This window comes from Clavelina lepadiformis, chromosome 6 (genome assembly GCF_947623445.1).
Source record: "Clavelina lepadiformis chromosome 6, kaClaLepa1.1, whole genome shotgun sequence".
NCBI lineage: Eukaryota > Metazoa > Chordata > Ascidiacea > Aplousobranchia > Clavelinidae > Clavelina > Clavelina lepadiformis.
Window position 1 is genome coordinate 6,611,900 of NC_135245.1, and position 16,856 is coordinate 6,628,755.

At 36.0% G+C, this 16,856-nt stretch overlaps 1 protein-coding gene across 5 annotated transcripts; it reads left to right on the forward strand.

Annotated features, from left to right (window-relative positions):
- Positions 1-1,300: 1,300 nt before the first annotated feature.
- On the forward strand, positions 1,301-15,988 carry LOC143463516 (uncharacterized). 5 transcript variants are annotated; one of them, XM_076962016.1, is made up of 24 exons: positions 1,301-1,780; positions 2,056-2,673; positions 2,772-2,881; positions 2,963-3,131; positions 3,552-3,655; positions 3,813-3,936; positions 4,515-4,695; positions 4,823-4,998; positions 5,146-5,241; positions 5,356-5,518; positions 5,633-5,909; positions 5,979-6,171; positions 6,338-6,430; positions 6,527-6,653; positions 6,881-7,024; positions 7,128-9,761; positions 10,960-11,112; positions 11,253-11,435; positions 12,400-12,632; positions 13,301-13,476; positions 13,704-13,849; positions 14,031-14,152; positions 14,346-14,441; positions 14,590-15,988. In XM_076962016.1, exons 2-24 carry the CDS (start codon positions 2,569-2,571, stop codon positions 14,665-14,667), a joined length of 5,883 nt encoding a protein of 1,960 aa, XP_076818131.1. In that variant the 5' UTR covers positions 1,301-1,780; positions 2,056-2,568; the 3' UTR covers positions 14,668-15,988. The 5 variants fall into 5 exon arrangements, with proteins under 5 accessions (XP_076818131.1, XP_076818129.1, XP_076818134.1 ...); XM_076962014.1 differs by having other exon boundaries at positions 1,301-1,775; XM_076962019.1 differs by having other exon boundaries at positions 1,301-1,775; positions 13,307-13,476.
- Positions 15,989-16,856: the final 868 nt, after the last annotated feature.

Consider the following 16,856-nt stretch of genomic DNA (forward strand, 5'->3'; position numbering starts at 1 on the left):
TTTTTCCTTTTCCTGTTTTAGTACATAGCAAAAATAGGTTGTCTTGTTGTCTATGACCTGGTGTTGTATTTGTGTACTGTTTGTATTTCACAAAAATAATTGGCTTATAGACTTATGCAACTGATACAGACATCAACAGTCTAGTTCTATGCGCATAGGTCTAGGCCTATCTTCCATCCATCCATTCCATCACTTTGTCAGTATTTTCATGCACATTTAAAGCCTTTTAGGTTTTGTTACTTTTCCCGTTGCATTTGTACATGTTATATTAACAACAACTACAGTATGGTAGTGATTGTTGTCCCCACTTGGCCAATGACAAAAAATAAAATAAATAATGTTATAACGTTTAGGTTGCTATATACCTGTTACTCAATATTTTTTTTTAATGAGTTTTGGTAACTTGGATCCTTAACTCTGTATGCTATTGACTGACGCTGCTAACATATCATGGAAGCATGAATTGCAGCATACCCTTTTGGTTGAAAGCTAAACTTATCTACAATCTTTTTCATCTGGCAGATTGGCCATTTGTGAAAGATTCAAGTCCAGTGTAGACATTCATGTAATGAATAAAGCATGTAAAAAAGTGATATCACTGTCAGGTCTGATGCCATATCATACAATTAGGTCTGTTGGATGAAGAGCTTAAACTGACTTGTGCACTTCCATAATTTTTACACCTCAAGATTTTTCATTTACTTCTTCTAGGGTGCTTCCAAAATATACAGGTTTGCGTGGATAACTAAGTGTGCTTGGAAAACTTTTATTGCTTGTGGATGGTTTAGAACTGTAAACTTTAATTGAACTCATGCTTGAAATTAGGATGCTTCCATCTCGTTTCATAAACCTACTGAGAAAACGCACCAAATGAATTAAGTGTGATCAAGGGTTCAAGGCACAAGTCAATTCTTTATTATAAATTTGGTATAGATATAGACAAACTTGCTATGTTTGGTAATTGTAAGCAGACGTGTCGTTGAAAAAGTTTCATGCTTGCATCAGTACTTGTGCAGTTTTCGATAATTGTATAATTAATGTATATAAACACAGATCAAAATTTTTGTCGCTTGATGAAGTTTTGTATCTGAAAGACGAACTCACTGTGTTTATGTATCATAAATGGTGGTGTATTGGACACATCGACAAGTTGACAGGGCTTTTGTATATGTACCACACTTTTCACTTTGATCTTTCGGTTGGGTTGTAGTTCATGGATCAGCATTATTTTCCTTTGCATAGATAAAATAAAATTAAAATATTAGTTAAAAATTAGTTAAAATATTAGTTAAAAATATTAAAATAAAATTGTTCCTTTCTTTGCATTTATAACTATAAAAAGAAAGCTATTTTTATTATACACTAAATTAAATTATCAAACAAGGCAGGTTACCGCCTGCTCTTTGCACATTTGGTTGCTCAATTTTTTCTATGGAGATTCTTAAATGTCATGATGAATTTTAGGACTTAAATCAAAATGTCCTCATTTATTTCAGTGTTTTATTGATTTATTATTTTGCAGATTATTGGTCTCTATCAGGCCATACTGGGCTTTGTATTGATTACTCAGTCAATAGTTGATTATCAATAACATTGTTTCTCCCGTCAAAATGACATCATTCCACCAACACGTAACTCTTTGCAAAATCATATACTTAAATACAGAAAATTCTGTAAAGCGATCTGCAAAGATCAGAAAAGGCTTGGGAACCAGAACCATCATTTTAAATGTAATTTTTGCGGGAGGACAGCCCACTTTCTACCGGTGTTTGCATGTATGGTAATTTGATATTTTAGTTTTATGAGGACCATTACTTTACTTTTATGTGAACCACACTAATTCACATAAAGTATTTGGTCATTTCTGACAGCTGGCAATCATGTAATGTTTTGTATGTTAAAGAACACATGTATAAAGGATATATAATTAAAGCGATAGCGATTGATAATATATGTGTCGAAAGCGATACATATATTAAAATTTTGTACACCGCTTTAGTGAAGCCTGATTTTTAATTATTCGTGCCAAATCTCTAAATCTTTGAAACACTACAGGTACCGAACTGCCCATACTAGTTCACTTGATGGAATAAGATCATAATGTTAAAAGAGCTTCAACTATTGGATCAAGACCAGCGGTGTATAGATTTCGCTGCAACCAAAAAATATTTCCTTGTTTTTTTTTGATATTTAGACCCTTTTGAACTTATTGCAGTGACAATAGCTATTATGTTATTGTTAAATTAATAACTATTACCAACAAAACAGATTTGAAAGCCATGGTTTTGACACATATTTTTGGTTTATTTTGTTCATTCTAATGTTATTTTTTCATATAACATTTTCTTTACTTGTTTACCATATATTAACTGCAATTTCATGCAAGTTGTATGTTATTTTTACTAATACACGGTATTTACCTGCAGGTTGAAATATTTTATGCATACGGAGAAAAGTTATTATATTAGCGTAACTTGTAGTCTGGTATAAAAAAAAACAAGTGCTTTGTGACAAGAAGTTGATGTGCAACGTGTAAAGTTTTCTGAATGGACAAATAGCGGCATCATCATGTATTCTATGGAAGAGTTAAAGACCTGGTGGGAAGTCCCAGCAATTGCACATTTTTTCTCTCTTTTTAAGAGCTGTTTTTCACTCACAGACTTCACAATTGAGGTTGGGTCATAATACTACTCTTACCAGTACCAGAACATAGTTATATAATTATGACTGTCATCTTTTTATAATGTATAAACTCTTTTTAATTCATTAAGGAACTGGAAGAATGTTTACTAACTGATGGTGAAGATGATAAGTCAACTATATTTACATCACGTCTATTAACGCAGCTTTTGCAGGGCTGTTACAGCAATCCAAACATCAGGTGAAGTTTATTTTACGCAAGTATCATCTTGCCCAGGATTCCATTGCTGTTCGCTAACTGGTATTTGTTTCCTCTTTACAGTGTTACCACGTATCATGACACACTGCTTCACATCATGAAGAAGCGTTGGGAAGAGGAAGATGGTAGAGTTAATCCTCTCTCATCTGCCAACGCCGACTTTCATTCACTGCCCACCATGCTCAAAGTTCAAATTATTCATCGCCTCACCGAATACAGGCTAGATGCAAATGTAAGTGTATTTGTGCTTGTTTTATGCTGAACCCTGTTTAGTGCTTGTAATCCAGCTTGTTTTATTTGTCATCCAGTACCTTGTCTACACAGGAGTAGAGTCTCTGATGTCAAGATATTTTAGCTATAGAAATATGTATATAATGATGAAGCATCATGCGTTTTTGCATCAACTGTTTTTCCTTCAGTTTTAGTGCATGTATTTTTGTGGTGTGCTACAAAGATTAGTAAATGTGGGTTAAAGATACACTTGCACTATATTACCCAACGGAAAAAGAGATATGAAATAAAATTCCCTCAATACTCAATCTTGTTCCGCACAATTAACCCCATCAATTGTGCATCTTGCTAAAAACATATGTGAGCAATATTATATAGTTATGTTTCTACAATCCGTTCCTAAGCAGTTAATACATTGTAGGATGTTGTGGAAAAACTGTCTGGTCTAAACCCATCTGACCTTCGGCTTGAACCACTCGGGTCTGACAGGAATGGATCAAAATATTGGTACTTTTTTGGTGTGAGGTATGCAAACGCAAATTGCCAGCTTTGTTACACTTTTCCATGTTTATTTTAACTTCACTCATCGTTTTTCTTGTTACAAATACTATCTTGTGTTCTGAATAGTAAGCTGTGAAATATTGTATGATATATACAGACTTGTTTCATTATTTATGTAAAGGCTTTACAAGGAAACACCACCAGCTAAAAAGCCAAAAAAGCGTAAACGTGAAGCCAAGTTGAAGAAAAAAGAATTGAAAAAGATGAGACTGCACTCGATGGAGACCAATGGACCAAATTCAAAGGTACACTTTACAAGCTTCACTTTGACAAATGAAGTGGCACAAATTGCCTGTTATCTGTGCAAACTGTTTTTTTTTGTAAGGAAAATGTTTGTTGTTGCATAATTCCTTCGTAACAATTCAATGGTACGGTTTTTAAATTCTGATTTTAACTACTTTTCCATGCCTTTGGTCACCTCGTTATATATATTAACTTTTAGATTATATACTGTTGTTTTCCAACCATTAAGGTCACATCGCTTTATGACTCTATTTGTTTACTTCATGTATATACAGGATAATCAGGTTTATCCTGAATTTTCTATAAACGTTGAATTCAAATTTGGCAGCTACAAATATCTCAATAGGAACAATATTTTATCTTGAAGTCGTCTACTAGACTAGACAGCCCACAACTGCTTTTAAGCAGTGTCGTGAAATTGATTTATGGATGGTGATTTTCGAACACTAGATTGTATCATTTTTATTGTAGCTAAGTTGTCTACAGCTGTACAAGGTGGAATCTTTTCTGTTAGGTTCACCTACTAATAAAATAGTTTTGTTTACACAATGGATACCATGAAATAATATAATTCTTTTAGCTTTTGAATGGAGGTTTTGGAGAAGACTCCCCACCCATGGACTTTCTACCTGCAGAAGAGTCTTCACACAATGATGGTTTTACATTCCCAGGTTTACATTTGTTTAAGAAAAAGAGCAAGAAAAAATCAAAGAAACATAAAAAGAGTAAAAATGATTCTGATGATGAGGATGACGCATCATGTAAGATTTTTTGTTTAGTGTGTGACTTTTAATTTTACTTTGTTGTTAGATTCAGACTGCCATATTATATAATAATATGCAAGCTGCCTCAAAACGGTTTTATGAAAATATAAATATTTATTTGTAGATTTCAGTTATGGACGACTTGCAAGAAGCAAATGGGAAGTTGTTTGCTATAATGTTAACGATTGGAAGAAGCTTGCCAGAAAATTAGGCAAAGGAGAATCCAGGAGGGAGGAAGTTCTTCGTCGGCTCATAACTGATAATTTCCTCCCCAACTTGCCAAAGATTGTGGAAGATATGGTAATATTGACAAATCAATAACGTTTTATGTTAAATGGTAATACTGGTTTAAAAGAATAATAGAAATTCCTATCACGAAGATGAAACTATTTGCCCTTACACACTGTAGTTTAATGGTAATCTGCAAAAACTAAATATGATTTTAAGGAACAACAAAGGCTTGCAAAAGAGCAAATGGAGCTCCTCCCTAGAAGAAGTTCATGTCGAATCTTGGCAAAGAAGCTATACGAAGCTGAGGAAGAGGTAACTTTTTCACCATTTCAATCTCGCTTATGAAGACAATCAACGCAGATTAAAAGTTTTTCAAAAGCAGTTAATGTGTAAGTTTAATGTAATGTTCTGTGATTGTCATCAAAGGAAACACCGGATAAAAGAATAGAGGCTTTGAAGCTGGAGAAGGAGGAACATGAAAAAGTACAAAGTAAAGAACGTGAGGAACGAATGAACTTGGAATTTGAGAAATTGCTGAAGAAAGAACTAGAAAGAAAAAAGAAATTTGATTTTGACAAGCAAAAGCAAGGTTGGTTAAGTACCTGTATATCTAAATGATAGGGGGTGACGAGAATGGCTGAGTAGAAAATTTTAAGATTAAAATACTGTCATAGTTACTGTTTCAAAAACCTTCATCTGACAGAGAAAGAAGAAGAAAAGATGAGGAGACTATCACTAGGACTTCCACCTGAATCTGAATCAAGCTCTGATGAAGGTTTAAGCGTGAGCAGCTCAGCAGAATTTGATATGAATGTTGACAGAATGTCAAAACATCAAGCTCCACATAAAAATCGAATAAATAAGGGTTCCAAGAAAACTGACCAAAACTTGAAGAAAACACGTGAAGAAGAAGGCAGTGCGACTTCTAAGAGGCGAGGTCGGCCTCCTACAAGTTCATCCACAAACAATTCCAAAGCAAGGTAATTATTGGCTGGCCAGCTCATGGACTATATAAGTCATACTTAGTGTTTACTGTGTAATGTTTACAGCAAAAAAGTAACTGCAAAACTCTACAAATCAAATGAACGCATGCAAAAACTGAGTAAGACAAAAGAGAAATTGAAACCAGAAGAATTGGATAAACGACTTGACGAAGAAAGGAAAGAAGGTGATGAAGAAGAATGGGACGATGGGCAACTTGCTGTGAAAGCTGGTGACCATGAGTGTAAGGTCATGAAAGAGGTCAGATTTGTACACGTGACATTTTTTTCTTTGTGTTGGTAGTAACCGAATTATTTCAGTGTATGATGCAGTTAGCCCACCAGTATTTGCATGTCTTTACAAAGTACATTTATGCCTACAACTGTACGTATTTACTTCGCTGAAATGTAAACCTTATTTCACACAGGCTTGGGATGTGATAGATACTCATCCAGATGCCTGGCCCTTTGAAAAGCCTGTGGAAGAATGGTATGCTCCTGGGTATTACAATATTATAAAGGTAAGCGATTGTGGTATATTATTTGATAAATAACAGTGACGATTTGGGAAGGCGTTGTTGCTTTTATTAAGACATCTGTTTTTTTTCTTTTTGTAGAGACCAATAGATCTGTCACAAATTGAAGCAAAACTAATGGAGAAAAAATACAAAACAGTGTTAGAGTTTAAAGATGATATAACGTTAATGTTTAATAATTGCCGATTGTACAATGGTCCTGAAAGTGGTGAGAAAACTTGTCTCTCAGAGCAAACTTTTACATTTTATGCCATTACCCATGAGACATGCTTCTGAGATTTGCAAGTGGCTAGCAAGTCATTAACCTTGCATCAATTACATGCATGTACAGTTGTGCGTTGGTTAGATGCGAATAATGTAAAAAAACTAACTATAACTATATAACTGAGAAATGAGAATGAGTCACTTCAAAAAATGTTAATTCACTAATTGCAGAATACACAGAAGTGGCAAACACCTTGGACAAAACGTTTAAAAAAACACTCTTTATTGGACTGTCCAGACAGCAGACTGATAACAAAGTAAAAACAAATAAGAGCAACAACAAACCATGTCGAAAGAAAAAGCCAGAAAATGCCGGTATTACACAGTTATTAATTCATGTGGCCAGGCACTAGCAACATACATTAAATGAAGGTAATTTTTTTTGATTTAAACTAACATGTTGCTTTTTTTGCTTAAGGGGGGTACATTTTGGCTGATCCTCAACCAGTGGATGACCAATACATGGCTTACATTAATGATGAGTTTGGGGATGGTATAGAAGAGGAGCAGGAAGATAGTGAGGAATCATCTGATGAATTTACTCCTCCTGGTGTCTCGAAGATAAAATTGAGAAAAGCGAGAATGGAATTTGCCAAAAAGATATGGCAAGGTGCGGATTCTAAGGGAGCCAAGACATCTGCATCCAGAGGAAGAGGCAGACAACCTTCAGCTACCTCAACAAAAGGAAAAATATTGATGGATGCTGCAAAACCTTTGAAGAGAAAAGAGAAGCATGACGAAGCCTCTAGTTCCAGCGAGAAGAGTGATGCCACTCCAATAGAAAATAAGACGCAACCAAAGAAAAGAGGAAGACCCGCAAAGTCAACCGCTGCTGCTCGAAGAGGGAGAAAAGCATCTGCGAAAGCTAATAGGAAAGTTACATCTGAGAGCAAAGAGGCAAACAGCGACAGCAGTGATGGAGACGGTGGGAAAACTAATATTTCTCACCGTCAAAGAGGTCGTGGAAGACCTACAAACAGCAGAGGAAGAGGCAGTGGAGAGTGGCCATCAGCTGAAACAAAGAAAACAAAATCTTCTGATACAAACAGCTCTTCCTCAGAAGCCACTGGTAATGATAGCGATGTAATCGAAAAAGATGTGAAGAAAGATCAAGAAGATAGTGGCGGTAGAGGCATTTTGGATTCCGCTCCTAAACTTGCTAATCCTCTGAGGCTTCCTGAAGAGAACACCGATGATAATGATGGTGAACAGGATGCAGGAAAATTAAGTGATTCCCTTCATCACGATGCAGAATCCTCTTCCTCTTCTTCCAGAGCATCTTCTCGCTCCCATTCACTTGAAAAATTTGAGAAACTTAAAGAAGATGCCAAATCCAAGCCACAAGTCCTATGGTCACTCGACTATCTTGCATCCCAAGCTAGAGTCCTGGAAGAGCAATACCAAAAGACTGAATCAACATCAAATAAACCATCAGGCAGAAAACAGAGCAGTCAGTCCAGTACACCAAGTGGTGATTTAAAATCCTCTGAGAATGACCAACAAAGAAAATCCTTACCTTCCCCACAACGTCTGCTGAAATCTCAGAGAAAAGACATTACACCTTTCTCAGGTGCAAATAACAGAAAGTCAGATTTAGATGATAACCATCATAGAGACATGGGGAGGTCAACCAAAATCATGGCATCTAGCAACACCTCAAAATCGATTCCTCCAGGTGGAAGAAGGAGGGAGGATTCAGATGTATACAGTTTTAATGATGATGATGCGTCAAGCAATATTTTCGGTGAAAAGTCTAGAGGCCCTCCTGGACAAACTTGTCAAGATCCGTCCAATCATCAGGATCGAAAACAAACTATGACTACTGGAAAATCCCCAGCGTCCGGTTATCCTAACAAATCGTCATCATTTTCTTCCCCTGGCTTTACTTCAAGTCACACTTCTCGAACTACAGAAACTAAACAAGAATTGAGGAATAATGAGCTGATAAGGAGAGCTTCAAGTGATCAGCTTTCGTCTCCACAAACCCCATCATCTGGATATAGAACTGCATCATCTGGACATTATTCCTCTAGTCCATACACTGGTAGTGAGACTAGTAATAGTGTGGCTTCAAGGCCGTCTCAGGAAAGTGATTCAGATCGATATCCAAAGCTAGTTAATGTTCAAAAACAAGACTGTAGTGTTCCAGCACAAACGAAAGCTCATACTACTGACAGTAGTGCGGTTTCAGCTAACATACGTAACCAAAAACCAGACATTAACAACCAACCAGGTTATCAGCGCAACTCTAAAGAACCTCCTGTTAAGGCACCTTTGGACCGAGTTAGTTCCGCACCCACTGAAGTAAATAGTTCTGGTGCCATTAACTTTCGAGTGGGGCAGAACCTTTCAATGCCCCAAACCCAGTCTTCTCACACATCTCATGTGAATAGCTCTAAGGGGTCTTCCAGTATGGCAAGTACAAACATAGTGAATGTTCCTGCCAGTAGTTCACATAACCCAGGCACATCGCCTAATCTGCCTCCATCACAAATTCCCATAAATACGAGTCAAATGCCACTGAATCGAAGGCATTCACAGCACCAAGTGGGCAAACAGCCTCATGGACAGTCTCCAAGTTCAACTTTTGCACAAAAAAACGAGAGTGTGACAAGTAACAGCGGTACTAAAATTTCCGAGCCATCTACTAACAATCAACACCCAGATAGTTCTACTACTCTACGCCCACAGAATGCAGCGATGCCTTTGAATGTTTCTACACAACATACCCAGCACCCAAGGGTGCCTTCATTTAACCTGCAGACCCAAGCCACGCAACCAATCAACAGCGGTCACCACACAACCTCAATGAAGCAACAAGGTTCTGACCATCCCGCCCAACCCCCAGGGCCATCTGTTCCACATGGTTTCGAACAGCGCTCATCCAACAGAAAGATTGACTCATCATTTCGAAATACTACGTCCAGTTCATCAAATATGCAGCAGCATACATTTAACTATGGTGTCTCTAATGCACCTTCTACAGGGGCAACCCATAGCACTGGAAATGCCTCCACTGGCCGTGGAAGCTCATCCACATATCACCAGCAAGGTATTATTTATTAGTAACTGTATGGATTTATTATACATTTCGTTTGGTAGTTTTTATTCAAATTACATTCAGTTTGAAGTTATACACTATAAATGTGTTTATATTGGTATGAAAAATTTAAGTGAAGTTTATTGCCAAATACCAATTAGTATTTTCAAAACTAAATTGTTATAGCTAGGACCATTTTTTTGACTTATAATAATTTTTATCTGACTTCATTTTTATTGAGCTTTGACTTTTTTAACTTAACAAAATTAATTTATTTGTGGACGTTAATTTGTTTACAAACTGATTACATTGTTTAACAAATGACTATTACCTGTCTAAGTATTACCAAACAATGGACAATCTGTGGTAAAAGTTATTGTATTTCAAGACAGTTTTCTTGTCTTTGCATGTTGATATCAGTGGCGTATTTAGGATTGCATTGAGGGGGTAGGGGCAAAAATTATTTTGAAAGTTTAATCCAAAATATCTACCTTATCCATCCCACCCAAAATGTGCAAAATTTTTAGGTTTTTAAGCCTCAACTATAACTTTAAATTATTTTGAAATAAAATGTATTCTCATATTATCTGTAAACAATAGCTCTGTTAATTTACGGAATACAATGATTTTGAAGTGCTATGCAACCTATTACTATTACAGTATCATATATGAGTTGTGTTCGATAAGTAGCCACAAACAAGAAAATACGATGAACGAAAAGTATGAGTATGTAAAAACGCTCATAAATGGGTTAAAAATTTGTTTGTGAGGGAGAGACCATGGCCCAATTTATTCCCCTAAATACCCTAGTAGCTGATATGATTTAAATGTCATGCATTTTCTGGTTCATAATACTTTTCTGTGCGTTTAGTAAAAAAGTAAAAATGCTTTTTATTTGCATAAAAATCTCGGAGAAAACTAAGATATTGATAACTTTAAGCTTAGTTGAAATTTGACCTATTGTACTCAAGAGAATGGACTCCTAGCAACTATAAGTATTGTTACTATCCAATTTATGATAGGGAAACTGCTAAAGAAATTTTTTACTTTTCCATTTATATTATATATAACAATGTTAAGTTATAAGTTGGTTGCCAAGTTTTGATTAAAATATGAAAACATGGATGAAGCCACACAAAACTTTAACGAGTTTTTCAACTTACGAAAGCTTGTTAGTTTGATTAAAATGCATCATATTTATTTGTTACAGCTACATCATCAAGTGATACAAATGTGGTTATGCAAAATCCAACTATGGCTAACTTTGGTTTGACCCCCTGGTCCTTATCTCAGCCCCAGCACAGTGACATGAACAACCCCAGTCCCCATGTTAATGCACAGAGGAAAACTAGCTCTTCCTCTGGTAAGAAAACTTTAGAAATAGCAATAAGTGTTACAGAAGTAAATATGACATCTTTATAACACCTGGTCATTGTTTTGTAAGAATTCACTTTATCTTTTCATTAATACAATAGTGATAAGTCATCTGTGGTTTATTCCCAGGTGGGTTTACACCTCAAAAACCATCTGGTCACAGTCAGTCAGTACCGTCTCAACCTCAACAACCACAACAACCACAGCAGCAGCAGAGTATGCAAGCCCACAGGACACCCTCATCCCATCCATATCATGGGAGCACCACTAGCATGACATCAACCAAAGCACCTCCGCCTAACATGCAAAGCGGTTAGTTGTCTATTCTTTTACATACTTTTCTTTACTTCACTGGATTGTAGGAATGTGCAATATGCAAACATTTTTCAAGAATTAATTGTTAAAATTAATACAAGAATTATTTTTTCTGAATCCAGAATTTTGAATCCTATTTAACAATAGTTTAGCTAAAAATCTCAAGCTCAAGAACTCTTTCTAATCTTACCTCAACACAGACGCTTTGAAATTATTGATATTTGGTGGTATAAATAAGATGACAATTGACAAAGTGCGGCTAAATTTGTATTGACCAATGCGTGCGGTGCTTGGTCTTGCAACTTGAAATCAAACTAAACAAGCAAAATCTAACGGGAATGCAAATGAAAGCATTAACGCTTTTCAACCTGCAAGAGGGTATACACTGGTGCAAACAGGAGATACTGTAGTAGATATGAAGTGGAGGTGAAACGTGGCCCATCATTAAATCTATATTTTTTATACATTTTCATAATTGTAGTTTAAAGCTAGTATATAATTATTATTTTTTTGTTAAACAAAATTTTATGATTGTGTTTTTGAGAATTTATTTCATTTTTTGGCTAATCTTTAACGGTGGATAACAGCTAATTTTTAGTTATGCAAATGAAGTTTTTGAGAAGCATAAGAAAAAGCAAAACATCTTCTGACAGTTTAAAAAGTGCAGCATTAAATAAAAATAATAATGAAAAAGTGGTTAGTAGGAGTACGAAAGAATGCAAAATTCTTTTTGGTTCTTTTGAGATTCTGTTCATACAGATCAGTTATTCGAAAATGCTTATCCCTACAGAGTTGATACATTAACTTTGTTGTATTAAATTGAAACCTTACTGATCACAAATGGGTTGCTATCTGGTATGTGGTTAACATTTACCATTTATTTTTTCTAATTATTATACTGATATTTGTTGTTTTATTTACCTGTTCTTCTAAACAATTCAAAAACGTTTAAATATTAAAGGAGGTCATCCACCTGTGAAACACAGGAATCCAAGTACATCGAGCAACACTGACAGTCATGCAGGCAGCAATGTTCCTGCTTCAAAGCATCATCAGAGACATTCAAACGCCTCCAATACTGTCTCGTCAGGTGCTTCAGGTTCTGCGCATACTGGTTCTGGCCAGTCAGCGATGCAAGGGTCTGCTATGTCAGCAGCATCCCGTAGACACTCTGGAAATGCATCACAGTACCAGGTAATTATTACTCTTGGCATTTATGTCATTAGTCATTGCTATACTTGTTTAATTTTAGTAGATTAGACTTTACCCAGTGTCAATTAATTTAACACTGAAAAAAGTTGCTCATTCGAACATAATTTTCCTATTTTATTTTTACCATACTTTGATAGGTATCATGTACCAACGATAAAGGTATCATGTACTCCGTAATGGAGTCGTTTTTAGGCTTTATTATCCAAAGTGTTCAGAATTTAGAGCATGTACTGTGATTAGAGTAATATTTTTCTTGTACTTGTTTAGTTTTTCGAACAGCACTGCATTTTATCATGGTTCAGAATTAGTTAACACTTCAATCCAAGCTTTATCAAAACTAGATTTTCAGAGTTTCAGCATAACCCAAACTTGTTTAAGTTAACCGACACAAGCTTTCGATCAAATAGGCACTCCATTATGGGCAAACATGTTAGGATTGTAATAAAAGTTATATTGGAGAGAGATTAAATGCCACCGCAATAATACAAAACAATGTTGATTTTCAAGCTAAATAGGTGTATATTGGAAAATATTCCAGCAGCACATGGTTTAATCTCCTTTGGCTATGCCCTTTGGTTTTTAATGTGGTTTCACTTTTGTATTACATCAAATTTCCCAATTTAAACTTGTTCTATTGTTTGACTTATAAGCAACAGAAGGATTACATGGGTTATCACATCCCACCTACTCCTGCTCCCACTCCAAGAGATGTGAGGACCTCAGCTTATTCTCCGCATCAGCAGAATGGACTCCTTTCATCGGGAGCGATGGCTAATAATAACGCCGCATTGTTACATCAGGACCTGACAGCTTCAGCCACACTAAGGTGACTTAAGTGCTGTGCCAGATCAATACTTTCTACATATTACTTTGTCTGGGTTGATTTGCTTGGAAACTTACATAAGACCACTAGTCACTTGTCTACAGCACCTTTTCTGTTCAAACTTTCACAAGGGGATTTCCAAGCTCGCCGACGTTGTAGTCATATTTAAGTGTTTTGCCTACGGCATAATATGTGACAGTTTAATTAGCAAAGAAGTTTTTTGTGTTCAGGGCACTTCAACAGCAACATAAAACCGATCGTCCTACACATCCTGCCGCCGCCAGCATGCTCCATTATGCGGCGGCGGCGGCAGCACAGCAATCTCAAGGAGCTGTAGCTGCTGCAAGTGAACAATACAATCGCCTTGCTGCGTCAGGTAGCTTAATACCAGCGAATGTACTTCGAATGAAATAATAGCGTTGGTCAAAGGACTCAGTATAAGCCTTTGAGTGTGTTCTTGTTACCTTAAAACTTGGTTAATTAGGTTAACCACTACTTAGTTGTTATGAAATAATAACAATAAGTTAATTGCCATATAATATTAAACTTTTTAACAGCTCATCATCGTGCCACGTCCCAACATGCCCATGCACTAGCAGGTGTCTATCATCCTCATGCCCAGAATGTTTCTACGTCGTCAGCACAAGCTGCTGCCCATCTCAGCACACCATGGCTGCAAGTAAGTTTTTGCATCTGCCTCCTGTGTCTATTTCTAAGATAACTGTATCTATTAATCAGTAATTGTCAACAGTGGGCCGATAATTTATTGCAGGAAGTGAAGACGTTTGTCAGCATAGTACAAGACAGTACAGAGTGCTTTCGTTTTAATTGTATTTTTTTTTTCAATTATTTTGAAATCTTTATCCTCCCAGGCTGCTCCTGGTGCCGGTTATCCAAGTAATCTTCTTCCCCATCCTCATATAGATCCGGTATATCAACTCATGCAACAGTCGGGCATGCACGGTCAAGTAAGCTTATTAACCAGTCACTGTAGTTATGCCATATTTAGTATGACTCAGTGAGTAAATTTCCTGCCATTGAAGGCGAAACATTTGAATCATGTAGTAGTAAAGACAGCTGAAGTTTAATTTGTTTATTGTTTATTTATTTTTCTAGTATCCGATGTATTCCAACCCGGTCATGCAACAATTGCATCAGCAGCAGCTTCATCATAGAATGTTGCCGAAATACTAAACTCGTTTCAGGCGGAGAATGAAGATAACGTGGAGAGCCATGTCTCTAACAAAGAGACTGGAACTGTGAGAAGATATATTGGTCTGCATTGGTTACTTGATTTGGACTCGTGGAGAAGTGTACTGATTGGGAAATACTTGTCGATACATTCTACCCAGCTATATGCATGGAAAGCTGGAGTTTGGGGTTGGGTTGGGTTGGAGAACCAATATCTTTATACGTCATGAAATTTGTCTTCATAAACAATAAATCAATGACAATTTTCCTATTTTGCTCTTTGCTGATTTAGCTGGTCGTTAACATGATACCCTTTTAATGATATTGCACTTTTTTATTTCATCACGATACTTTTGCCCGATTCTATCACTTTATCACAGTTAATTCGTATGATTTAATGCTCATAGTCCGTCGTGTTTTTGAAATGATCAAATTTATTCGGTTTTGTGAAAAACCTTGTTCATGAGGTATTTTTTTCACTTGTTTATATATTATTACGGTTTTCAGATGTAGACGATGTGTGTCTTTGCATGTTAACAAAGGCAATGTTTCTACGAATCGCTTTCTTTATGATCAAACTAATACTTCTGTAATTTTCAGCAACGGTGCATATTTTTTTATCTTGCAAAGTTTTAATGATATGTCAGTTTCAACGTTTGTGTGTCTTATTAATTCCTTTTTTGTTTTTACCTTTTTCATATGAGAACTTTTTATGAAATTCGTGTTAATTTTAACATGTTTGGCAACTGCTCACGTTGACAATTTTTATATGTATTATTATCAACATGTGGGCAGCAACCATTTCCGTACTGCCCGAATCAACGATTTTGCAATGCAAAAAAGTGTTTTTACAAACTAATAAAATTAAAAATCAGCGCTTTAACCACAACTTCGTGCCATTTTAGCTGCTAGACCTGAAAAAATTTCCATTTTTTCTTCAGAAACTTATAATGGACGATGAGTTAGTATTATGTCAAGGTTTTGAGTTGCACTCTGTTGAAGCATTGTTTGTGTCAGTTTGTATCACTGGCGCTGATATCTGCAGTATTACTTGAAACGCACGCCAAATGTATAACAGTTTTGTTATTTGTATATACTGCTGGCATTTGAAGTCAGATTATAAGCTACTGTACTTCGCCTATTCGGTCTTTTTGCTCTGCGTTTACTTTATTATTATCTTGTACTTTTTGTAAAACCGTAATATTTGCTTTTTAATTGCCCCTATCTGCGTTTCTTTATTCTTTTTTGATTCGAATGTTGCTGCGGCATAATATGCTATGTGCGCTTTCTGACATTTGTAGCAAATACAGTCTACTCGAATCAGTTCTTTTGCTTGAGTTCTCACTTAACAGCGTAGCCCTGTGATGTTGCGAGATGCTGCTAAAAGACCGTTAGAAAGTGATGGATGAATGGCTTCCTGAAATTTTTTAATACGTTGAAAAATTTGCAATAACTATAACATCGTCAGAGTACGGTTATGAACACCAGCCTAACTGCAGTTTGGCCGTCATAGGTAATTGTACATGGCAGGGGTGGGCAAACTTGTTCAATAAAAGAGCCACTTGTGGAAAACTACAAACACCAGCAAGCCGCATAATCAATAGTGTCAATACAAATACGGTATGCGATGTATGGATAATGAATAATAATTAATAGATATTCCTATTCAGCTAGAAGACTTTCAAAAAACATGTCGGCAAGCCGCAGTTAGCCCACCTTTGGTATATGGGTTACTTATAGTTTAAAACTAAATCAATGGAAAAACATAATTGTGAGAACGACCAAATTAGTAGGGTTGCGAGTAAAACTGTCATTCTACACAATTGGAGAAGGCTCATTGGTCGTTTTCTGTAGGTCACTTTCATTTGCTGTAGTAGTGTAGTCCATTAGAAAGAGTTGTTTCCAACCGGGGTTTATTGCTGTTTTTCAACTCCAGTAATTATGAATACTACTTTCCGGAAATTTTGTATAATGCAATATAGAAAAGTCTATATTAACTGTTTCTTTGCAGGTTTTAATATTATATACAAATATCTTTAAAGCCACGTGGACGTTGAAACGGTGCACTGCCAAGTTTGTAATTTAAAGGCCACGATATAACTTTCCATAGAATGTGTCGTTTACTTTTCGACGTGGCCTTAAAAGTTTTATTTTAGTTTTAAAGTTATTTCGAACTTATCGCTGGCAGTTTT